At 53.2% G+C, this 24,374-nt stretch overlaps 2 protein-coding genes across 20 annotated transcripts in view; both read right to left on the reverse strand.

The window, feature by feature from the left end:
• Positions 1 to 5,513, reverse strand: part of OGG1 (8-oxoguanine DNA glycosylase) — a 41,701-nt gene extending 36,188 nt beyond the window's left edge. For 5 of the 12 annotated variants that reach the window (XR_009009423.1, XR_009009422.1, XR_009009421.1 and 2 more), the window contains exons 1-5: positions 5,377 to 5,513; positions 4,813 to 5,060; positions 4,067 to 4,246; positions 2,442 to 2,623; positions 689 to 833 (exon numbers count right to left, since the gene is read on the reverse strand). Coding sequence is in view for 7 of the 12 variants with exons in the window: in XM_007192544.2 (XP_007192606.1) it covers positions 689 to 833; positions 2,442 to 2,623; positions 4,067 to 4,246; positions 4,813 to 5,060; positions 5,377 to 5,513 (892 nt within the window). In the remaining 5 variants the exon portion in view is untranslated. Of the gene's footprint in view, positions 1 to 18; positions 237 to 502; positions 599 to 688; positions 834 to 2,441; positions 2,624 to 4,066; positions 4,247 to 4,812; positions 5,061 to 5,376 lie in introns of those variants that run through there. The other 7 variants (XR_009009424.1, XM_057554254.1, XM_057554250.1 and 4 more) reach the window with 6 other exon arrangements.
• Positions 5,514 to 7,696: 2,183 nt separating this feature from the next.
• Positions 7,697 to 23,513, reverse strand: BRPF1 (bromodomain and PHD finger containing 1). Of its 8 annotated transcripts, none has more exons than XM_057555440.1 (14): positions 23,124 to 23,513; positions 20,608 to 21,216; positions 15,891 to 16,850; positions 14,884 to 15,046; positions 14,222 to 14,353; positions 13,718 to 13,846; positions 12,608 to 12,917; positions 11,960 to 12,277; positions 11,369 to 11,653; positions 10,724 to 10,871; positions 10,013 to 10,149; positions 9,792 to 9,910; positions 9,288 to 9,442; positions 7,697 to 8,551 (listed from the first exon to the last, which is right to left on the reverse strand). In XM_057555440.1, the coding sequence occupies exons 2-14, from the start codon at positions 21,204 to 21,206 to the stop codon at positions 8,368 to 8,370; spliced, it is 3,639 nt and encodes a 1,212-aa protein (XP_057411423.1). In that variant the 5' UTR covers positions 21,207 to 21,216; positions 23,124 to 23,513; the 3' UTR covers positions 7,697 to 8,367. The 8 variants fall into 8 exon arrangements, with proteins under 8 accessions (XP_057411423.1, XP_028024942.2, XP_057411422.1 ...); XM_028169141.2 differs by having other exon boundaries at positions 11,960 to 12,280; XM_057555439.1 differs by having other exon boundaries at positions 13,700 to 13,846.
• Between the last annotated feature and the right edge of the window lie 861 nt (positions 23,514 to 24,374).

Raw genomic sequence — 24,374 nt, forward strand, 5'->3', positions numbered from 1 at the left:
CTGTCGCGCAAACTGCTTGATTTGAGGGTGCCTGGCCCCTGAGGTAGCTGCAGGGAGCCCCCTTTCCAACATGAGACTGGATGGGGGTGAGAAGGGGGAATGGTGGGGAGGGGTGTTTGGGGAATCCCTTCGTCCAGTGCCCCCACCTAGCCTTCCGGCCCTGGGCATCTCTTTCTGCGCTTTGCTGGTGACTCCTGAGCTCGGTGGGGTTGGCGCAGGTCAGCACTGAACAGCACCTGGCGGTGGGGGGGGGGGGGGGGAGGAGTCTGAGTGGAGAGAGGGTACACTGGGGTCAAGACTAGGGGGGCAGTGTGGGGAGCCAGAAGTGTTCATGGGGGGCAGGGCTGGGGCAAGGAGAGTCCACTGGAGTCAGGGCTGGGGTGGGTGGAGTCCTTTAGGGTCACCTGGGGCAGTGGTGGGGTAGAAGAAATTGGGTCAAGGCTTGGGGCGAAGTCCCATGGGGCCAGGACTGGAGGAGGAGGGAAAGCCTAAGTACACTCACTGCTTGGGCCCAGCCAGCATAAGGTCCCCACAGGCTCCGGAAAAAGCTTCCTAAACCAGAAGTGGTGAGGCGACATAAATTGGCCCCTCCTGCTCCCTATCCACAAGGGTGGGGTTTAGGGGGAGGTGTGGGAAGTTTCCACCACCTCAGCCCACTGCCAGCCCCGACATCCCACTCTCTCCTTACCCAGTTCCTTGTTGGCCTGCGGGCTCGGACCCTTGGCGGTGGTGGGGTGCCAGCTGTAGTCACATTGAGCGATCTGCCACACGTGGACGTCCACGGGCACAGCCTGGGGCTTGTCTAGGGCCATCAAGCAGATGCAGTCGGCCACCTTTGACAGACACAGAGTGAGCCACAGAGGAGGAATGGCAGGGTCCAGCCAGCAACCTGCTTCTAGCCCCAAAGCCAGCTGCTTCCTTCTCCACTCTGAGGTTACTATGATTGTACATTCTATTAATAATTTAAAAAACAGCTGTGTGGACTTCCCTGGTGGCGCAGTGGTTAAGAATCCGCCTGCCAATGCAGGGGACATGGGTTCAAGCCCTGGTCTGGGAAGATCCCACATGCCGCGGAGCAACTAAGCCCGTGCGCCACAGCTACTGAGCCTGCGCTCTAGAGCCCGCAAGCCACAACTACTGAGCCCGTGTGCCTACAGCCCATGCTCCACAAGAGAAGCCACTGCAATGAGAAGCCCGCGTATTGCAATGAAGAGTAGCCCCTGCTCACCGCAACTAGAGAAAGCCTGCACACAGCAACAAAGACCCAACGCAGCCAAAAATAAATAAATAAATAAATAAATAAATAAATTAATTAATTAAAAAAAAGAAATATCTCCTGGTATTAAGAAATTGTTTTTAAAAAATAAAAATAAATAAATAAAAAACAGCTGTGATGAGGGTGCTACTGGGTGAACATCTTATGTGTGTCAGGTTCTCAGGTTCTTGTTTTTTTTTTATAAGTTTGTTTATTTATTTATTTAATTTATTTTTGGCTGCATTGGGTCTTCGTTGCTGCACGTGGGCTTTTCTCTAGTTGTGGTGAGTGGGGGCCCCTCCTCGTTGTGGTGCGCAGGCTTATTGCTGTGGCTTCTCTTGTTGTGGAGCACGGGCTCTAGGTGCACGGGCTTCAGTAGTTGTGGCACGCGGGCTCAGCAGTTGTGACTCGCGGGCTCCAGAGCGCGGGCTCCAGAGCACAGGCTCAGCAGCTGTGGCCCCCGGGCTTAGTTGCTCCGCAGCATGTAGGATCCTCCTGGACCAGGGCTCGAACCCGTGTCTCCTGCATTGGCAGGTGGATTCTTAACCACTGCGCCACCAGGGAAGCCCCTTGTCTTGTTTCGCAGACAAGAAAACTGAGGTTCTGAAAGGTGAAATGACTTGGCCAAAGTTACCCAGCTAGGGAGACGCAGAACCAAGATTTAATGTTAGGCTGGAGTTCAGAGCCCATTAAAAAGAGTTCTTTAAACAAAAGTTCATTTTGAAAGTACAGAGAAATATAAAAAAGAAAACAATAAATGCCAAATTCCCAATCATCTTTCTGATAGCTAACGCTGCTGATATTAAACAAGAAGTTCTATAAGTACATATAATTTTAAGAGAAGAACAAAATGAAAAGTGGAAACATCTTTTCATTTGTCTTCCCAAAGGTAACCACTATTAAGTTCCCTGTGATTCCTTCTGGAAATTTCTGCATATAGCAGTGTATATATGTACCTGAACAAATGGTTTTTCTGAAAATGCATTCAAAGAGCAATGTCTTTTATACCCTTTCTGCATTCTACATTTCTCTAATGAAACATCTGCTGGTATCCTTTCTCCTTCCCACTTTGCCTCCAGAAGAGAAGCCCGCATCCAAGCACCCAACTCTCAGGCCTGCCTTCTCTCCTCCTCCGCTACTCTCTGCATGGGTGGTGAGGGCAGCTCCTACCCCCCTGGGGCCTTACCTTGGTGCCTACCCCAGGCAGGGTGCAGAGGGCCTTATGGGCCTCCTCATAGGGGGCCTTGCGCAGCTGCTGCAGCCAGGGAAGTCCACCCCGTTCTTCCAGGATGGCTCGGGCACTGGCACTCACGTAGCGGGCACGATACCCCAGGCCCAGCTTCCTGAGCTGAGCCTCCACGTGTGGCCCTGTGGGGTGGTGGGGAGGGGAGCAGGGGTCAGGCATTATCACATCCTTCCTGTCATCAGGCTAGTGTGTGAGCCCTGCACCCCGCAGGAATGCTTTCCCTAAGCACCCCTCTCCTACCTTGCCACCCTCTGGGAGACCCCAGGACACCTGCATGTACAAAGGAAAGGGTTAAGGCCTGGGTTCTGCCCCTCCACAAATGTTTTCTGAGCACTGACTATGTGCTGTGCACTGCAGCAGGGACTGAGAAGGACTTGCTGCCCTGGAGGAACTCCCCAGTTAAGTTCCTTAACCTTTCCAAAGGGCGTTCACATTCGTGATATAAAATAAAAGTCATAATAACAGCAACAGCTTCTATTTTCAAGTGCTGGGTATCATGCATGGGCAAAGTGCTTTAGGTACATTATCATGCTTACTTTTCTCAAGGACCCTGATGACAATATTGTTCTTCCCACTTTATGGATGGAGAAAATGAAGGCTTAGAAGAGGTTAAGTAACTTGCTCAAGAAAGGACATGGTAGAGGTGGGACCTTGCACTGAGGTCTGGGACACCAAGCCTGTGCTCTTAACCCATTGCACTACCTACCTCATGATTGCTTTATTCATCCCTCAAACCCTTCTGGATAGAGACTGTTATTCCCATTCCACAAACAAGTTAAGAGAAGCTTGGAGAGGTGAATGAATTTCTTGAGGTCTTATGACTACTAAGCTGGGAGCTAAGACCCAAGATTGGGTTTCTAAGCACCTAAAACATTGTTTTCTCCAGAGGGGGCTGTCTCCTTCCTATGCAGTCATCAAGCACTTTCTCTAGCTTGGTTCTCACATCTGCCAACTGATATACTTGCCTCTGTAAAATACTTGCCTCACAGGGCTGCTGTGAAGAACACGTATGTTTCTGGATGCAGAATTGTTGGAATCATTGCAAAGATAACATATTGAATTTTCTGTTTACGTCCCATAAGCCAAACACTGTGCTAGCTGCAGCATGTGTATTCCTTTACTTAACCCTCATGACAACTCTGATAGGTAGGTGCTATTCTTATCCCATTCAATGGATTAAAAAACTGAGGCACACAGAGGCTAAATAATGTGCTCAAGGTCATATACGTAGAAGTCACGTGCCAGAGTTGAGATTCTGACCCAGGCAGCTGTCTCTAGAATGCATGCTCTTAAGCCCAAACTACTGTACACTGTATACAGATGTCTTCTGATGAGCCATTGAACCCATGGGGCAAAAAGCCCAGACTAGTGAGGTGCTGACATTTCAGGGACAGATAAGGAAGATGAGGTGTAACTGGGGCTGATCAGACCAGGCAGGGTGGTTCTGGATGAGGGCAGTATTTAGAAAGGCAGGAAGCTTTGAGATGGGAGAAGGGCACCAGGGGAGAACTGAACAGACCCTGAAAGCTGCTGGAAGGCCTGGAGGCAAGGACCCACCTACTCACCAGTCAGGGCCTGCAAGCTGGGGAAGCCATGGTAGGCGACATCATCAAGCTGGAGGAGCCGAGGTCCGAAGGTCTGGCAGAGCCGCTCCACCATGCCAGTGATGCGGGCAATGTTGTTGTTGGAGGAACAGATGAAGGAGAAGAGGCACTCGATGGGGTCCTGTTGCAGGAGTCGCACACCTGGGGACCAGAAAGGCAGGGGGACCAGAAATCACCTGTTATTGGGAGTGGCCTCTTCTCACCCTCAGATTCTAGGTACCAAGGCTCCGGGGGATCCCAGGGGAATGAGGGACAGCATTGTTAGAGAAAGCAACACCAGAGCTCTCATTCCTCATAGCACCTCGTGAGATCTGGGTTATCATCCCATTCCACAGATGAAGAAGCCACAATGTAAGCACTATGAGGGTGGGGATTTGTTTCTGTTTTGTTCACTGTGGTATCCCCAGTCGCACAGCTGATGCTCTGTAAACATTTACAGAATGAATAATGTCACCAGCCCCAGATCACACAGCCAGGATTTGGCTCAATATCCTTATCACTCCACTATGGTGGTCAGCAGGACAATAATAACAGTAATAATAATTACTATGTGTCAGGCACTATTCTAAGCACTTTACATGTCTTAGCTTCTTTAATCCTCATAAAATCCTAAGAGGTGGATATAATCCCCATTTTACAGATGGTGAAACTGAGTAACTTAACCAAATCACAAGCACCCCAACCCCTGCCTCAGGCTCCGTACTCACCTTGGAATTTCTGAGCCACCTCTTGAAAGTGGGGGTCCACGGAACTCCAGTGGTGATACAGCTGAACAAGGCTGACATCCAGTTGGAAGTACTGTCGCACGGCCTTTAGCTCTTCCAGTGTGGGCCTGCCAACCCGGCCCTTATCCCCTCGGTACACAGTGCAGTAAAGATGCTCCTCAGTCTGGGTCAGTGTCCATACCTGGTCGGCCAGCACGCCACTCCAGTGCGCAGGGCTTTGCTCCCTCCACCTGACCCCCAGGCACAGGGCAGCCCTAGCACTCAGTTTCCCTTCCTGCACCCTTTGGGGCCCTCCCATCTTATAACTGCTCCATATACAAAACTGACTTACAAATTGCAAAGTAAAAGCGCTTTCTTTTACATCAATTATATCATGTAATCCTCGCAACAACACTGCGCAGGCTTATTACCTCCACTTTATAAAGCAGGTAACAGGGTCACCACCCGTGCCTCAGTCTCCTCTTTTGTACTCTGAAGTTTCTTCCGTCACCCCTAATGCACCCCAGGATCTGCCGTGCTGAGGAGCCAGGAGCCAGGGTCACTCACCGGAATGACTGTCCAGAAGCCAGAACCAGGTCCAAGCGCAGCTCAGAGCGTGGACAGGGGATGGAGGCCCACAGGGCCGGGACGGAGGCTAGAGTGCGATGTCTCATGCTATGCTGCAGAAGAGAGCGAGCTAACATTTCCACGTCAGGCTCCGCCCCATGATGGCCCCGCCCACTCAAAGCAGCTCTACGCTCCGCCGAGACCCCGCCCCAAATATCACGCCCCTCTAGGCCTCGCCCACCAAATCCTGGCCTCTTAATTTGCTTATTTAAGGCCCGCCCAGTTTTATTTAATTTCTCCACTCCCCATAGGTCCCACTCCTTGCGGTCCACCAAGGCTCCATCCCTCCCACTCTGTCCCGACACTCCCGTCCTTCCTCCTTACGTATCCTCCCCCGCCCTCCACAGCCTCCGGGGGCGTACCACTGTCCCCACTGTCCCAAAGAGCTGCCGCGACTTTGGGAAGCGCGCGCAAGCGCGCTCTTCAACTTTCTCCGGGGTCCGACCTCTCTCTCACCGGAAGTACGGTTCAAGCCCGGCTAATTGGATCCAGAGGTAGCCAATCCACGGAGAGTTAAGAGTCGCCAATGAGAATCGGGCGTGGCGGCGGGTGGGCGGGCCTTTCCGTGGCGCCGCAGCGGTTGGCGCGCGCTGGGCTAGCTGCCCGCCCTGGAGCTTTCCTCTGTGGGCTCGGCTGTACTCGGCACGCCGGCGTGTGCCATCCCCGCTCCCCGCGGTCCAGGCGCACTGTGCGCCCTCAGGCCCCAGTCCTCACTGTCTGATCTTCTCAGAGCCCTGGGATTCCTCAGGGTCTGCCCGCCCACAGAACCAAGTCCTATCCCTCGCCGTCCTTAGCCTTTCTCACCGAGCCTCTCCGGGCTGATCTTCGCCCTCCTCAGTCGGCCTCCCCTGAAGCACCCCCTCACTGAGAATCGCGCCAGAACGCAGCTCTGGGCCCGCCGAGCCCCTGAGGTGTCTTCACGGCGTCTGGCTCCCGAGGATTCTGCCTTCGCGCTCACCCGCTGAGCCGCTCCCCTCCAAGGGCTTGTCCCTGAGCCTCGACGCTGTAGCCTTAGGCCTCCTCACAGACTTCCTCGTCAGAGGCCTGCCTCCTCGGACTGTCCCGCCGGGCGCCGCCCGCTGGCTGCCACAGCTGCTCCCTCCGTCTAGGGCCTTCCTCCACAGCCCTCCCTCAGCCCTGCCCAACGGGGCCCGGGTAGGCCTTCCTCGGGGACTGCGCCCAGCGGCCCAGCGAGGCCACAGGACCACCAAGTGTGTGGCCCCCGGGCAGCCCCGGTGCCAGGGCCGGCTGCCTGGCCCAGGAGAGATGTATCATGTAACTTCTTACCTTCTAGAGAAAGACACAAAAAACAGGGACACAAGAACTGCCTCTGGGCGGTGATTCTTGGTTACTGTATCTGAGCGATTAGCCTTCAGATTCCTTAAGGGACAGACTGGCAGCTGATTTATCTGTGTCCCTCTTGCCACAGTTCCTAGCAGGGGGGGCTGTGAGCCTGGCAGCGTCTCAGTTCCGGGCTTCAGGAGCCCCAAGGCCCTGGGGCAGCTGCTTCCTGTGCGTGTCTCCTCTGCAGGCACGACAGCCCACAGGTGTCTAGTGCTTAGAGGGCATTCCTCCAGTAAATGTTTAAACTGGAAGAGAAGGTGTCAAGGTGGGGAATGAAGAGTCCCTCTGAATTCCTGCTCAGTCCCCAGCTAAACAGGGGAAGAAGGGTCACACAGCTATAGTGACTCTGAAGCAGCACCCGGACCGTCCCACTGGCAAAGGACTCGAAGCATCTGCAGTTCACGAAGGAATGGCCACTAGACTCTTCCCTTCCAGCCGTTCGGCATACTGGTTGAAGAGCCAGCTTTGGAGGCAGGCTCTTGTTCAAATGGTAGCTCTGCGACTTCCTAGTTGTGGGAACTTAGGCAAGTTACTTAATTTGTCTAAACCTTGGTGTCTTTTTGGAGATATCTACCCTGTCATTAACTTTCCCCATAGTTATTGCAAGGATTATACAAAACTGTGTATCTAAAGGTGCTTCAGCACAGGGTCTACCACTCAGTGAAGGACATGGGAAATGGGAGCTGTCATACTGGGTTAGCCAAAAAGTTCGTATGGGTTTTTCCGTAAGATGTTACAGAAAAACGCGAATGAACTTTTCGGCCAAGCCAATATTATCTTTGCTGTTGTCTTACAAATGCAGCAGGCACAGCAGCCAGCAACCGCTTGGGCCCAATCATTTACCATCCCTGAGGAACACAGCCTCCCTGTTTATCCCTTTTGCCCTGGCAGAAGGCAAGAACCAAGAATTCCAAACAGACCATTTATTTTCTAAGAATCAATATATTTTCTTCCTTTGAAATAAATACAAACCAGTTTGAAAGGTGGGGGAATCTATGGGAAGAAGGGAAGTGGGGACAGGCCCCAGTCTTTTTTTTAGTACCAAATGACTCTGGCGCGACCCGGAAACGCAGTTACAAATGAGAATAATTTAAATTCTCCACTATTTACAGTATTTACAACAGCAGGGGAGGGGGTCACCTAGTGCCCCTCTTCCGGGCTGGACAGACATCAATCTCACTGCTAGGCTGTGCAGATGCCAGCTCACCTCACCACCTCAGGGGCCTCAGGCCACCAGGCAGTTAGGGGTTCTCCTGGCATGAGTAGGCAGAGGTGGTTGGATGGCCTGTTTTACGCAGTGTCCTAACCTTGGCCCACCAACTTGCGCTACAATGCCATGAGGTCTCTGGGGCTTTCTGGCCTGTGGGACCTCCTCTCTCATTGCGCAGAGCCCCCATGGGCCCTTGGAGTGTTCTGTACAGTCCAGCTGCACTCAGGGCGGGAGGGACCTCCCCCACCCAGCTTCCCCTGAGACTGGCCCCAAGACCAGGAATGAGTCAGTGCAGAGGCCGGTGCCACTCCAGGACAGTGAGCAAAGGGGAGGAGAGAGGTGGCTGGGCACTGCAGGTTGGGCTGTGCTGGACAGTATCAGTCACTATCGCTGGTCTCACTGCTCTGCTCGCCCTGCACCTTGCTGCGGTGCTGCAGAGCCCTGTGGTAGGCGATCTGTACTGACTTGCGGATGTTGGATTTCCGGCCCTCCAGCATCTTCTCCTTGTCAAGGTCCTGGTTCACGCCCAGAGGAACCAGCTTAGTCCTGGGCAGCCACTGCCTGTAGGACGAGGTGAGAATCGAGTAAGTCATCTCTTATCTCTGGGGGAGCAACAGGCACCAGCCTTCCTCACTTGTTCATTCCTTCAAAAACTCCTCCTGAGTGCCCCACTCTGGGCCAGGCTCTGGTGGGAATTAAAGAAACCAAGAGATGCAGTCCCTGCTCTCAAGGAACTGCTCACAGGCTAGTGATGAAAAGAGCCCAGTCATCGGTCACAACGGGGTAATCATAGGGTATTTATGGGCACAAAAAGGAGCCTTGACCAACCCTGAAATAGGTACCTTGTCCAGTGGGCTCCAGGCAGACTTAAGTGACATTAAACATCCTCTGCAGACAATTAACAACCAGAGACTACACGTGTTAAGTGTGCCGGAACAGGGATTCAGAACCTGAATGATTATGCCTGCTTTATCCCCATCTTGTCACCATGGAGGCAGAGGTGGGAAAAGTAAGTCTAGAAGCCACTTTAGTCTGGGTGGGGAGCCACCCCCACATTTGTCACAGTCACTCACGGTCCTTTGATTTCTAGCTACAGCTGTCAGCTGCTGCCCGCTCAGTCTCTCAGACTCTTGGTCAACACAACCCTTTTGCTCAAAGATCTAAGTCCCTCCCGCACTGATTTATGACAGCTCAGGCTGTCTGTTGCTGGAGTTCCCTGGCAGCCTGCCCCGATACCGAGGGTTGCATCTGTGGCTATGAGTCACATCAAATGCTCAATGCTCCCCTCCTCCCTTACCAGGTTCGCTTGTTGTCAAAGAAGAGGACGAGGTAGAGATGCTCTCGGGCTTCCTGGGTCATCTGTTCCCCAAGTTTCAGCACCTCCAGTGGGGGCACAGGGATGGGAACCCCATGGTGGAACATACCTTCCCGGGGCATCTTTGGATCAATGATCTAAGGGTGTAATAAGACCTTGGTTTAGTTCAGTCTCCTCCTTCCCAAGGCTTACCCTATCCAAGAATTTGGAGACTACATCTGAAGTGGGAATAGAAAAAGGTTATCACACTCCTAGGGCTGCAGTGCTGACCCTTGGCTTCTTCCCATGCTGAACTATTTCAGAGCCCAAGGGGCAAAGGGAAGAAAAAGGGAGAGATGGAGAAACTAACCAGGGACCTCTAAGTGTCTATCTGCCAAAGACTCCTGTGCTCTGCAGCTCAGCAGAGAGTAGGAAAAGTCTGCTACTTTTGAGTGTGTGTTCTGGGGTTGGAAGACAAGGGATATGACAAGAAAAGTGGAAGCCTACCAGAGCTGGGTATGATGGATACCCCCGGCATTTGGCCCACACCAGGTCCAGAGCATCCAGCGGGGAGTCCTCATCCTCTGACAGCCAGCCAGCTCCCCGGCCCAGACTCTTCCTTACCACTTCACAGGAATGGGAGAGAGGGGGCGGATCAGCAGTCCGGGGTCTGGCAAGGCCCTGGCACTGGGCCCCCAGAACCCCTGGCTTTGGGTGGGCGTACTTACTGCTGTGGCCCACGCCGCGGCCAGTGCCCACGGAGTAGGCCTCGTTCTCAGTGCCTGAGGTATCTTCACTGCTGTCCTCTGGGAACGTGCCCCGAGAGAAGGAGGGCTTGCCCCGGCCTTGTTTTGAAGGCGTTGTGCTGTGGACAAAAGGGAAGCTCAACTCAAAGAAGGGGAAGAGTGGGGAATGGCATGGTGGGTATCCTCCCTTCTTTAAGCCCCTAGGGTCTAAGACGTTTGGAAAGCAGAGGCTACTTGAAGAATTTCAAACTCAAATGCCCTCAGGGACTTGGGGGCGATTTGACTGAAGTGGGATGGATATAGCAGTAGTGATGAATGCATGCGCCCGTCTTAAGTCAACAGTGGCCAGAATTGCCAGTCTGATTTTTAAAGAGACTATAGAAACTGGGAATTTTATACGGCACTTCCGAATTTTTTTTTTTTTTAATACCATGCTGGCCAAACAAAATATGTCTGCAGGCCAAACCCAGGCCACAAGGAACCGGTTTATGCCCTCTGTTCTAAACCATCAGCTTAACACAGGGTGGGCCCCTCTCTTTCAGTACGGTGACAGTCTCATCTATTCCATTTATTTTGCAGAGAACCTTTCGTTTGAGCCATCTCAATCTAGGCTAAGATGGCTGCCACCCCACTCCCCATAGGGAAATCTGGAAGGCCATCCCGGAGGTGGGTCTTGATCCGGAGGACTGGTACCTGGTCCGGTCTGAGGCAGCACTGCTGCTGCTACTGCTGCTGGACTCAGAGTCTGAGCTGCTCCGAGGAAGGCTGCAGTCATTACGATATACCAAGAAACTCTTCTTTACTGGCTGGTTTCCACCGCTGAAGCCGTTGGCTGGTAAGTCTTGGTTGGGGGGAGGGGGGAAGGGAAGGAATCAGTCAGGAAGACGTAGATCAGAGATCTACTGGGGGTAAGAGGGACTTAGAGCTTGGCTTTCACTTCTGTGCTGGAAAATTCCTCCAACCTTGGCCAGCAGAGCTAGCTCTGGGCAGTGTCCACCACAGTTGGCCACAGCTCTGCCCCACCCCTTGCACTTCCCTTGGCAGTTACTGGCCTTAGGACACAAATGGCTTAAAGGAGATTCCCCAAGGAGGATAAGAAGAGAAAAGGTGAAGTGATACAATGCAGGAGGGGGGGCCCTGGATGGGAATCTAGCTGGGTCATCATCTCTGGGCTTCAGTTTCCCCGTCTGTAAAATGAGGGAATTGAATTAAAGGATTCCTAAGGGCCCTTCTAGCTCTGATATATTATGGGCAAATGAAGGGATAGGTGGGAGTTATATTGGGAAGGATGGCAGCTTTGCTCACTCTACTGGGGGGCTGGGTGATGGTGAGGCTCACCCATTGGGGGGTCTTCTGTGGATTTATCACTGTCGCTGTCTGAACTCGAACTGGGCCGAGGGCTCCTACCCCGCTTGCGCTGACGCAGGGAGCCCATGATGGGGAGCTGGGGGGGCCCCACAGGACTGCCTCCGTGGCTGGGGGTCATCTGGCTCTCCCGGTTTTTTGGGGGCCGGCCCGGCCTCTTGGGCGGTCCAGCTGTCTTCGGGTTCTTTTTGGAGAACAGAACTGAGGTTCTCCTGCCCACCTCATGTGCGGGGGTTGAGGACATGTTGGGACCCAGGCCTGGAGCAGAGAAAGAGAGAAGGAGAGTCGGTGAGGGGCCTGATGTGGGAAGGGCATACTGGGTATATAGGACCATAACTCCAGCTAGAGTAGGGGAGATAATTGGGGGGGCATGGAGTTGGGAACATTGTCTCTTATACAAATAGCCAGAGAGACAGCTAAGAGGCCCTTGACTGGGGAATGAGGGAGAAAGTGCAGCTGGCTGTGCATGAGGGACCTCTGCCTGGGGCATGGCAGGCGCTGAGTGTGTGCTGCAGAGTCAAAGTCTGGCTGGCCTCGGGGTCCACCATGCTGCGGGGTTCAGACCTTTGCTTGTCTCCTGGCTGCTGCTCTCCTCGGCGGCACTGTCTGTCTGCCCGTCCTTGTCACAGGCTGCCGGGTGGGGTGTCAGGCTGCCCCGGCTGGAGGGGCCATGCCGCTCAGGCCCATCCCGTCCAGTTTCCCGCTGGTTGGCAAGCTTGCGCCGCAGCGCCGTCATCTCTTTCTTGATCATCTTTGCACGCCGTGAGCGGCCCACGCTCTGCTTACTGGCATTCACCTCATCCAGCCGCTCGAGCAACAGCTTCAGCTGCTCTTCCACTGGCAAGTGCTTCTGGTTCTCCAGCAGGACCAGCCGCTCTTCCTCTGCTGCCAGGGGTGGGAATAGGGAGGAAAGGGTCAGACTCAGGGCAGTCCTCTGGGCCCCGTGAACCTGGGCAGGCAACAAGAAACCCACTCTTCTCCCCCTCTGCTTCTCACCAGGAACAGCTGTAAAACAGTAGCACCGAGATGTGGAATGGCAGGGATTGCTATCCATTCACCCAGTCTGGCTTCTTAGAGAGCATTCCTGGGGATAGCTTGCCACTGCTCAGCCTAGCTGCTTCCTGCCTACACTGCCTGCTCCCAGGAGGGGACTTTGGAAAGCTGTTCATCCCTGGCATTGGCCTCTATGTGGAGGTGTGACTTATCACCCACCATCTTCGGTGTGGTGTGAGGCCTCGTCTCCAGCCAGGCTGTGGGGGATATGCATGCCCGTCTCAAAGTCAATGCCCATTTTTTCTGCCTGGCGCCGGGCCTGGCGGAGCACAGCACCACCCTGCTCACGGAGCCGCACTGCTGCCCGGTAGAAGATGGTATCCTTGGCATTGTACTTGAGGCAGTTGCTGACGATGAGGTTGAAGTCCTCCTCAAAATCATCAAAGTTCAGGTAGCGGTAAGCCTCCAAGTTCTGCTTCATGGTGAAAAAGTCCATAGGCTTTTTGATGTGGTCTAGGTAGTCAGGTACCTGGGAGAACACGGTAGGTGTACCTAAGTGGAGATACGTTCCTCATTCCCCCTGAACCCCTGTTCCTAACAACCTCCCTTGAAATGCATCCAGCAACCTCCTCCCACCACAGTTAGAGGCAGGCATACAGCACAGGGGAAAAGAAAGCCGGATTCTAGTCTTGACTTTACTAGTCACAAGCTGTGTGACCTTGGCAAGCCTCTTAACCTCTCTGGGCCTTCTTTTCCTCACCTAGAAAACAGTAATGAAATTACAGCCAAATCTACCTCCTAGAGCCATATGAGGCTTTAGTAAGAAAATGACTAGGGGAATCCTCTGGAAATAACACCACCTTGCATTCCTATAGTTCTTTTTACTTATCATTAAGACTTATAAGGAGGCTGCTGCCTCAGGCCTCTCATTTTATACCTTTTAGAGAGAAGAGTCTGCCAGTCAGGACCTAGGGCTTCAGAGATGGTTCTTTAGGTGCTGAGCCTTCTAAATTCTCCGTTCTAGGGTTCAGCACCCGGAAAGTGTCTTCCTGCCCTGGGATTATTCATTTGGCAGACTCAGTCCCTGCCTCTGGGGAAGGAGTGCAGATTGCCTCCCATTCTGGGCCCTTGGGATATGACAGGGACAAGACAGAGTCCAGGTGATGCATGTGGCTCCAGTTCATCCTGGAGCCCCAGAGCCACCAGCCCCTCTCTTCAAGGTCCCCTCCTAGTCCCTGGCCCAGACCTGCAGCGGGGGTGCATCTGGGAGAGGAACAGAAAGAAGGTGGAGTGAGGGGAAGGGATTCTTACTTCGTCCAATTCGGTTACCTCAGACAGAGGGACCGGCTCGCTGAAGATGTTGCCTGTGTCCTTCTCTTGGAGCTGCTCCAGGGTTTTTCGAAGGAGGATGAGGAAAGGGGTCAGCTGCATCTCCATGGCAATCTGCTGGACCTTGATCTGACACACATAAAGGCCCAATCAGCCAGGCCTAGGCCAGTCCCTTGGCAGAGAGGTCTGAGGAGATGGTTGTAGCTGGTATGGGAACTCGCCTTCCTTCCCACCCAACACAGCTCGGTGTACTTGACTCCTCTGGACTTTCCCTTCCTTGAGCTCCCAGCACCAGCTACCTGCATCACATAATTTAGGATTCCGTTCATACTCTCCTGTGACATTCTGCTTCCAGTGGGCCTGAGAGCAAACTGAGCTCAGGAGACCTGACTCCCGCATCAGCCCTGTTGCTTCCTGGACAGGTGACACATACTTGTCCATGTTTTCTGTTTTCCTGGGTCTGTTTTCTCTACTGTAAAAAAGAGTTGGCCCAGGAGCACTCACCGTCTCCCTTTTGAGTTTCTCCCGCTTGCGGATCAGCTCCACCAGCAGCCGGGCTCGCTCCAGGTCATGCCGAAGCCGCTGCCAGGACTTGAGCTGTTCTTTGAGGGCCCAGTTCTTGTCTTCAGAATCTCTCTGAAGAGGCAAAAGAGGGATCAGGAAATGATGAGAGAGCCAGAGGGGACGAGAGCCCAGGAAACGTGGGTCAAGGGCAGGTAAAGCCAAAGGAGAGAGCACAGTGATTTATTGGTAGGCTCACTAACTAACTGAAGTGGAAGCTCCTCAACCCACGTGTCCCCTAGGCCCAGCACAGAGTCGGTGCTCAGTATATGCTTGCTGTGAACGAACAGATGAACACATAGGAAAAATACGTTAAAAATAATCTGTAAGGATTTCATCCTGAGCTTGCTTTGAGGCCTAGTTTAAAGGAGGAAACAGCCCAAGCCTTCAGACACTGGAAGCTACAGTCACAAATCTCTGTCCTTGGGGACTTCCCTGGCGGTCCAGTGGTTAAGACTCTGCGCTTCCAAGGCAGGGGGTGCGGGTTCGATCCCTGGTCGGGGAACTAAGATCCCACATACTGGGTGGTACAGCCAAAAAAAAATTATCTGTCCTCGTCCCCCTGGCACTAGTTCCTAGAGCCCACAGGGAATCTGACACAGTACCCCAACTTGGTCACAGTTCCTCTGAGACTGCAGGTGTGTCTGCAGGCGACGCAGCAGTGGGACCCCATTCCGTGACTGCCTCTTTAGCGTCCAGTAGCTGTGCAGCCTCTGCATGAACTGGCTCTTCCTTTGGATGGTCAGGCGGTTAGTGATTTTACTGAGCCTGGGAAGCAGGAGAGCAAAGAGAAAAACCTCTTGGGCCCTGATTTTCTTAAGCAGAACAGTGGTCTCTGGCTAATGAGAGTTTCTGAGTGGGGCTAAATAGGGAATAAATCTATTGTCAAAAAGGCCTATGACACTGGGCTAAGGCAAAGAAGAGCAAAGAGAGCTGTCAATGGCAACTCAGCAGACAGGAAGCCAAGCTCCCAGCTCTAAGCCAGATCCATAATTCTGTTCACCAGTGGGTCAGGGAGCCTGGCCCCTAAGACTGCTCTTGTCACTGCAGCCCAGAGTACTGTTTGACCCTGGGATACCCAACTCAGACTGAGCCTGGGAAGGTTTTAAGATGAAGTACTACTGTACAGCAGTAAACTATAGGAAATCGACTAGATAGCACAAGAGAGAGTAAAAAATAACTGATGACTGCAGCCCTCATTTGGACTTATTTGAGGCAGTAACCATTTCACAATTCCTTGAGCGTATCCTTCCCCCTTCTTCATTCCATTCTCCCTTCAAAGTCAGACCATTTCTTCCACTGTGGCTGGTAGCTATTCCATCCTCTTTCTTCCTAACTTAAACCACCTCATCAAAATGGAAGGCAGTTTAAAACACATGTTAGGTCTGCCAGATAAAAGCTGAAGTTTCTGGTTCCTAATGTAAAAGCCAGGTGACCTGCTAGAGCTCATCTCTTTTGATATTAAAAAAAAAAAAAAAAAAAAACACCCCAAAACTTCTATGTAGCTCCTGATAGGAATAAGATACCCCAGCCCTGTCACTCCACTCAGTGGGCTGTCAGTCTCCAACAGGGCTTCTTCCCTCAACAGCCTGTCTACCTGCTCCCCTCATACCTGTGTGGTGGGATGCAGGGCACAGACACCACAGGTGCTGCTGCCCGTTTCTCTGCCAAGATCTTCCGCGCCTTCTTCATCTTGATCCGGGACTTGGCCTTGGCCTTCTTGACCTTCTCTGAGCTCCAACTCTTACCCTCCTCCTCTTCCTCCTCCTCCTCCTCCTCACCCTCGCTGTGGGATAGGGCAGGCAGGCGGCGTGCTGAACCTGGAGGTGTATGGATGTCGCAGTAGGCAGTCTTGCGGACGCTGAAGGAGGTGCCGTTGGCACCCGTCTCCCGCACAGGCTCCATCTTCATGTAAAGGCCGGCCTGCTGGGCACATGTCACATGGAAGGCTGTGTAGCAGTTGGCCTTGTGGCACTGGATGCAGGCCCCTGAGCCCCGCTGTTTGCAAATGTAGCAGGTCAGCTTCCAGCGAGCTGGCGGGATGTGCTCGATGCTGTCGATAGGCTCCAGGAAGACCGTGTTGGCAAAGCAGACCTCAGGGATCCATAGGGCACACACCACATGGGCCCAGCGCCCATCATCTGTCTGCTTGAAGGCACCACCCTTGTTGGGGCACAGGGCGCAGTCCACAGCACGGGAGGGTGACTGTAGGCAGCGGCGGCACAGCCACTGGCCCTCAGGGATGTAGGGGACACCGTAGCACTCCTGGTGCACAGCCAGGTTGCACATGTCACAGAAGAGGATGACATTGCTGTTCTGGCACTCACCATCATTGCAGATACAGCACACAGCATCCTCATCCACTAGCGCATTGGGGTCGCCTTTATTGTGGCTCTCAAAGTAGGACTCTTTCTCCAGCCGGTCCATTAAGTACTCAAAGATTTCCTGCGGAATGGGACTCACACCCTCCGTCTTCCGCCGCTCGTTCATGATATCCAGCCAGATGTAGTCCTCCTCATCCATGTCATACTCTACTTCCTCATCCAGCTCTTCCGCCGACTTCTCGATGTACCTGCAGTGCACAGAGGCAGCTCAGCACCAGAAGGTTGAGATTTCCCTCCCTTAAAGACCATGGGTTACATCTGCCGAGCACTCACCCTATTCCAGGCCTGTGCCTTTACATCTGTGTTGTCTCATTCTATCCTCACCTTTACCCCAGGCACTCTAAGTCCTATAATTACTCTTATTTTGCAGAAAAGGAAACCTTACATTTGGGGAGGTTAATTCACCTGCCCTGGCCCTCTTGTGAGAAAGTGGCAGAGCTGGGATATGAACCCAACCATGCCGATTTCAAAGCTCATGTCCTGGCTGCTACACTGCCTCCTCTGAGGTGCAGAGGCTCAGCCAGACTCCTGAAGGCTGGGGCAGCTAGGACCCATTATTGGGGTGGTCTGGGTGATGGTACAAGGAGTCAGGGGAAGGAAGGTCCTCAGTTCTCATTTGCAGACCATACGTAAGTTGTTTTACCACCAGCTGGCTACATCCTGAATGCAGCTGCTGTAGGTCTCCTGTTAGCTCGTGCCAGCATCAGCTCAGGGCTCCCTCAAACTCTAGGTACTCTGTGCTCTCTGGGTAGCCTTGGGGAGTAACAGCCAGAAGAGCTAAGATTTACTGAGCATTTACTATAAGCTAGGCATTGTGCTAAGTTACCACATTTATTTTCCCCATAGCCACAGGGTCAATGTTTTTATTGCCCTCACTTTATAGATGAGGAAACTGGAAGCTTTGAGAAGTTAATTAACTGCCCGACACAGATAGTTCACACAACCAGGAAGTGGCAGAGTGACAATTCAAACTCCACTTCACAGCACTCAGTGGGCCAGCAGGGCTGCAGCTAAGGATTGCTCCAGGTGCCTGGGATACCAAGCAGGCTCCCCAGCCCCTTGCCATGCACACTCTAGGTGGCCTGACCCTGGTGTTGTAAAGCTACAGGGAGCTTCGACGGAAAGAGCAGGGCTTTGCCCTCTAACAAACCTGGATTTACACGCTGGCTCTGTTACTTTGTGCCATTCAGGACATCACTGCCCTTTTCTGAACCTCAGTTTTATTGATGACAGAATGAGGATACTACTACTTACTCCCAAAGACATCAGGATTAAATGGAATTACAAAAACAAATGGGCTAAATCAAGTGGCACACAGCAGGCCCTAGATACATGTTACTTCCCATGCCTCCCCTCTCCTCTCCACAAGGGAAATGTGGCTTTGGGGGCTAGAGCAGGCCCCACAAGCATAGGTTCTGGAGCCATGCTCTGGATGACAGCAGGCGAGTGAGCTAACCTCTCTGGGCCTTGGTTTCCACATCTGTAGAATGGAGATGCTAACTTGAACCTATTTCATACAGCTGTTGTGAACATTAAATGAGTTACTACAGGTAAAGGGCTTAGAACAGTAGCTGGCACGGAGCAAGTACTCAATAAATGTTAGCTTTATGATTAGTTTTTGTATAGATCTGCCCCACCCTGTCTTGCGTTGTAACTGTTTTTGTGTCTTAACTCCTCCACTATTAGATAGAGGCAAGAACCATGTCTGATTCACCACACAGAAAGAGGTGCTCAGTGTTGTTCATTTGAAAGACATTTACGGGGTGGAAGGGAGGACAGACTAAAATACTGTGTCTATCAGAAGCAACTTCTTCCTTAGCCCTTTACCTCTTCCCCAAGGTGAATGCAATGTCCTCATCCTTGAAAAAGGGTGTGGCTCAGGGCTGGTGTGAAACATCTGGTCCCTTCCAGGCCTTGGCACCAGCTCTCAACCTCTTCTCTGCCACGACACACGTGACATTATGTGATGGTGCATAACACACCCCCACAGTGCACCAAGATTACAGGCTGTGGCGCAGATAAGGTAGGCTGCATGTCACGTACAATTCCTGACACAACAGCTGACACTCCACCCTCTCTCTCTCCCTCAAGAAAGCATACCAGATGTGAGCAAGAGCAAGTGGTGTTATTAGAGAAATGACCTCAAATCTTCTTACATTTGTATAAAAAGTAAATCATTTCCAAAACAGGCAGTTCTGCTAACAGTAGTAACAAATTACATGCAACACACCTCCCAACTGATGGCAGTGCACCAGCTGAGAGCTGCTGCCTGGAGAACAGATCTGATCCCCCGGAGGAAAGAGTGAATCTGAGTGGAGGGATGAAGAAAAGGAGCAGGAGGAGCTGGGCTGGGCTGCCTATTGGAGCCAAGAGCACTGAAGAGCCATTAGGAGAGAGGGCAGGCCCAGAGAGGGGTCCGTGTGTTGGGAGGTGGGCATGGCAGTCAGTACTAACAGACAAGAGAGACAGTGGAAAGCCAGAAGGAAATGGAGCTGGGCTGAACAGATGAAAGGATGGAAGAGAGGAAGAAGAGACTGGCTAGCATGTGAACAGCGGTGAGAGAAGAGTGACACACTGGGCCAAATTACTTGAGTTCCCAAAGATTTGCTTTTAAAAAACTGAGATTTAGTATAACATCACATGGGTTGCCCTTCTGGTAAAAACTACCTTTCGTATAAAAACCTTTACAACAAGTCCTTGTCAGAGATCAGGCTTTCTGATTAGCTGATACCAAAGATGGCTCCTTAACGAACTCACCCAAATGCCCTCTTTGACTTGGATGCCAAGACTCTAAGAAGTTTTACACTTGGTTTTTATTCCATCCTTCAGCTAGGGTTTCTGTATGTAGTTCCACCACCACACTTCCCCACTCCTTCATTTTTTACCTCATGTTAAAGGAATTTAGCCTTATGCCTGTGACTTTTTTAAAAAATTAATTTACTTATTTATTTTTGGCTGCATTGGGTCTTTGTTGCTGCACGCGGGCTTCTCATTGCGGTGGCCCCTCCTGTCGCGGAGCACGGGCTCCAGGCGCGCAGGCATCAGCAGTCGTGGCTCACAGGCTCTAGAGCGCAGGCTCAGTAGTTGTGGTGCACGGGCTTAGTTGCTCCACAGCATGTGGGATCCTCCCGGACCAGGGCTCGAACCCGTGTCCCCCTGCATTGGCAGGTGGATTCCCAACCATTGCGTCACCAGGGAAGCCCTATGCCTGTGACTTTATTAGGAGCCACTGTGACTAATTTTTGGAAGGAAGTGGGGTACTAAGAAACAGTTAAATGAAACAATAAAAGGGTCCTTGGAGGAGTACAAAACATAGGCGATGAAAATACTGCTTACGCAGGCTAAAGGATGGGTGACAATAACAGAACAAGTAATGGGAAAATTACTTCTTTAGATTTACAAACTGATTTTATAACCTTATGAAATCATTGTCCCTAGTCTTATACCTTTAGGCTAGCAGAGGAATATTATACCTACTCTGCAGATGGGATCACTGTAACACCAAAAGCTGGATGCCTTTCCCAAGATCACAGAGTGATGGAGTAGAAAGAGGAACAAAAGAATGGGACCTTTTGATACTGTGGAAATAGTGCAGCTTTGGAGTCAGAGGAACCTGGGTTTGTCAGCTATCTACTGACACGTGACTTCTCGTAAGTCTGGTCCTTTTTCTGGACCGTGGTTTCCTCATCTGTGAAATCGGAACAATACCTACCTGAGTGAGTTGTGAGAATAAAATAATGGAATGGCTATAAAACACCCACTGCAGGGCCTGGCATGTGGCAGTGTATAGGAAGTGCCATCATCATTAGCTGGGGCACTCTTCTGCCGTGGCAGGACCAGTGTGCTTCTGCTATGCTTTACCCCTGCCGCTTCCTATCACCTCTCTTTGACTCCTGAGCCCTGCTTGACCAGTTTTCCAGAATTGGGGGGTGGAGGCGGCCTTACCGGTAATAGGAAGTCGGCCGGGGCGGGGCGTCAGGGGTGTCCTGCTCCAGCTCCCGGTACACCACCTCCGGCAGCTTGGGGGTGGTGCTTGCAGAAGCGCTGTGGTGATGGTGATGGTTGGAGTCCTTGCGCTTCTCCTTGTTCTTATGCTTGCCTGACTTGGGAGTAGCAGCCGGTGTCTCAGTGTTCTCCTTATTGCTGCCGTTCTCAGGGGCCTCCTCAGGGGCCTCCTCATCTTCTGACACCACATCCAAGTTGTCAAAGATGCTGATGCGGTGGACGCGGCCGTGCAGGTCCACCTCCACCATGCGCTGGGCCTGTGCGTAACTCATCACCTCACGGCTGGGCGACTGGGATACCTCTGAGGGGGTGGGCGACTGCTTGTTGGCTGGGCGTGACTGGCGCCCCTTCTTCTTGTGCTTTCGGAGTGGAGTCTGCTGTGGGGGCGGTGGGTTGTCATGGTCATAGTGGTACAGGTGGTACTCAATACCACTGTAACTCTTGTAGACCTTGCGGCAGGTCTCCACGGGGCACTCATACGGTGGCTTAGTTGCCCGCAAGTTGTGGCAGAAAGTCTTCACGTCAAAGTCCACCCCCATGCTGTCACATCTAGAATGTACAGATCAGTTAGCACAGGCCCAGGGAAGAGCTCCTGGCCACCCACTCCACTCTCTCCAGCCCTCCCTCTCCCCAAGGGTTTTGGCCAGCCAACCTCTACAGCAGCTCCAAATGCCCCCTCCTCCACAACATGGCCAGTCTCAGCCTTATCACCTCTTGCCTGATCACCCTGCTCTATGTCTCAGTTCTTCTAGCCTAATCTCACACAATGTGTCCAGAACGATCTTTCTACCAAGTAGAAATGATCATGTTAGTCTCTTGATTAAAAGCATCCTGATGTTCCCCACTTACTTCAGGATAATATCTAAATTCCTTATGATGATATTCAAGGTGCTCCTTTCACTGTTTGGCCTTAGTCCTCCTTTCTAGATTCTTCTTTTCACCAGTTACAGCTGTATTTCTGTCTAACCAGGGCAACTTGCCAGTCCCTGAATGTTACAACCTCTCATTCCTGCAAGATGAAAGTTTCTCTATTTAGAATGCCTTCCATCCTCCTTGATTAGTGAGCTCCTACTCATTCTTCAAAACATGGCTCGAATGTCACTCCAGTTATGCTTCTTTGTCTCTCCCATGGAGAGCTGTGTTTCCACAGCATTTCATCCTCACCTCCACCATGGCACTCACCACACTAGAAGTTCTCTGTCTCCTCCCATTAGACTGGGAGCGGTGCAGTGCAGACACCAGAGCCTACCCACCTCTGTATCCCTAATACCTGGCATGTAGTGTTGTTTTGGCCAATGAATAAATAATCTGTTGAATGAATAGCTAAAAGAGGGGATCACCAGTTCTGGAGCTGAGATGGATGAAGGCTAGTGTCAGCCCATGAGGAAGCCTGAACAGGTAGCCAATGATTTGGTCCTGGACTCCAGCAGAAATCACTGGGTTACAGAAAGAATTAGTTAATTTCTGAGGCCTTTACGGTAAGCCTATGCCCTGGCCCTGGGAGTGGCACCAGGCCCTAAGGGTACAAACAGGAACATGACAATCCAGGCACACTCAGCTCCATGCTGGTCCTCAGAGCCCTCCCTTCCTCCTCTCCAGTGTTCCTGGGTGAGTGGAGACAGCAGATGGCACCAACCCCCAGGAAGCCCAGCTTGGTCAGAGAACTGCCCCAATTTCTCCAGGCCTAGCTGAGTTCAACAATTTAACTGTGGTCTTGGCACCATTCCAAGCAAAGCCACCCTGAGCTCCCTGATTAATAACGGTCCTTGTTGGCACCTCTCCTGCGACTTAACCAAGCTAGTGAGCTGCTCCAGTCTCTCTGTCAAAGCCCCAGATTGTCATATCAGTAAAACTACTCCTTAAACTCGCCCCTACTTCCTACCTGCACCTGTCTTTAAACAAACCAATCAGAAGCACAAACTCTCCTCTTTCAATGATGAGTCCCTGGTGAACGCTGCAGCTCTGCTGCCCCGGCTTCCTAAGCAACACAGAAACCTCCAGCAAACGTCCCGCTGGGACTCAGCAGAAGCACAGAGGAGAGACAAGGCAACTAAGACCCGAAAGCCCGTGGGGAGGGCCCCAGGCCCAGGGGTATGGCGGCGGCATCTGCCCCAGGCGCTCAGAGGGCTGGAGGAAGTAGGGGGCGGAGGCCAGAGGGATTAGGCCGGGCCCGGGCGGTGCCCGCAGCCCTCTCCCGGATGCGGCTACGTTTCCCCTTTGTCAAAGTGTAAAAAGTTAAACAAGGCTCCTCTCCTGCCATTGGCCCAGGCAGCCCCAGGCAACCCCGAAGGATACACTGTTGCCCGGGATGCAGGCTGTGAGCTAATGCACTGTCAGTTCTCCGGCCTGGAGTGGCCCGAGGGTACTCGGGCCGGGCAGCTCCGTGCGCGCCCCACGAAAGTAGCCTACCCCTTCCCGGCTGGCCACTCCCGCCCTGGTCCCTGGCCCGCACTCACCGGCCACCTCGAGTCCGGGCTCATTGCCGAGGGCGCCCGCCGGGGCTCCGACCCCACTAGGGGAGGCCGGCGGGGAAAGACGGGCCGGGGATGGGGAGCCCCAATTCCGGAGACTGCAGACCTCGCCACCCCGACTCCCTGCCGCCCCACGCTCTGGCCCGGCTCTCTGGGATTCCCGCGCTGACCCCTGCCGCTCCCAGTCCCGCCGGCGCCCCGGTCTCTCAGTTGCGGCGGCCGCCGCCCCTTTCGAAAGCCCCTAGGTTGCCCGGTCTCGGGACCCAGCACCGCCGGAACAATGGAGGCTACCAGAGGCAGCACGGGGACGGCGGCGGCGGAGACGGTGGCGGCAAAGGCAGTGGCAGCGGCGGCGGCAGCAGCGGCGGCGACGGCGTCTGCGCAGGGTAAACGCGACGCCGCAACGCTGCCGAGCTGCACTTTCGCCACAGATCTCCGCCCGCCCGCTGAGGCTCGAGAGGCCATTCTCTGGGATTCGGAAGGGCCCCTGGACACCCTACATGGCTTTTCTAGCGCCTCCATCTTAGAGTTGAGTTTCTGGGGACTGAAGTTGCGGTACTCGGGATCCGGAGTGGTGGGGCCGTTTGTAGCGAATCTGCGGCCACGTACGGTGAGCGCGGACTGGGCGTGAGGAGCCCGCCCTTCTCCCTTCCCCCTCTGCCTCTCTCCCCCCATCCTCCCTCCGCCTCTCTCCCCCCCTCCTCCCTCCTCCCTCCCTCCCTCCTGCTGGCGCCGCGGCTGCGGTAGGGACCTGGCCTTGGTCTCGGAGGAAGGCGGCGAGGCGGGGCGGGAGCCACGGGGCGGGACTGGGGGCAGGGCCAAGAGCAAGAGGGACGCGGACTGGAGCCTAAGGGGGACCCGGAGTTATAGGTAGGGGCGAGGCGGGGCTGGAAGAGAATAAACCAGTCTACGGGGCGGGGTTTGCGGAGAGTGGGCGGGGCCATCTGTAAAGCAGACCACAGTAAGGAGAAGAGGGGCTGAACGGGGGGTGAAGCGTGGGACTAAACAGAAAAGTGGGCCTCAGAAAAGAAAGGGCGGGGCTTTGGGTGGGCCTGGAACTTGGAGCTGGGCTAGGGAGAAAGGATTTAGCTGGGAAAAACGATGCGAAGCTGAAGGTAAAGGGTGGGGCTTGGAAAAGGTAAAGGGGCAGGGCTGGAGAAAAGGTGTGAATCTGAAAGTAGCGGCCTGATTGGGGGTGGTGCAGAAGGCTGGTGGGGCGTGAAAGGGGTTGTGTAA

This window comes from Balaenoptera acutorostrata, chromosome 10 (genome assembly GCF_949987535.1).
Source record: "Balaenoptera acutorostrata chromosome 10, mBalAcu1.1, whole genome shotgun sequence".
Classification (NCBI taxonomy): domain Eukaryota; kingdom Metazoa; phylum Chordata; class Mammalia; order Artiodactyla; family Balaenopteridae; genus Balaenoptera; species Balaenoptera acutorostrata.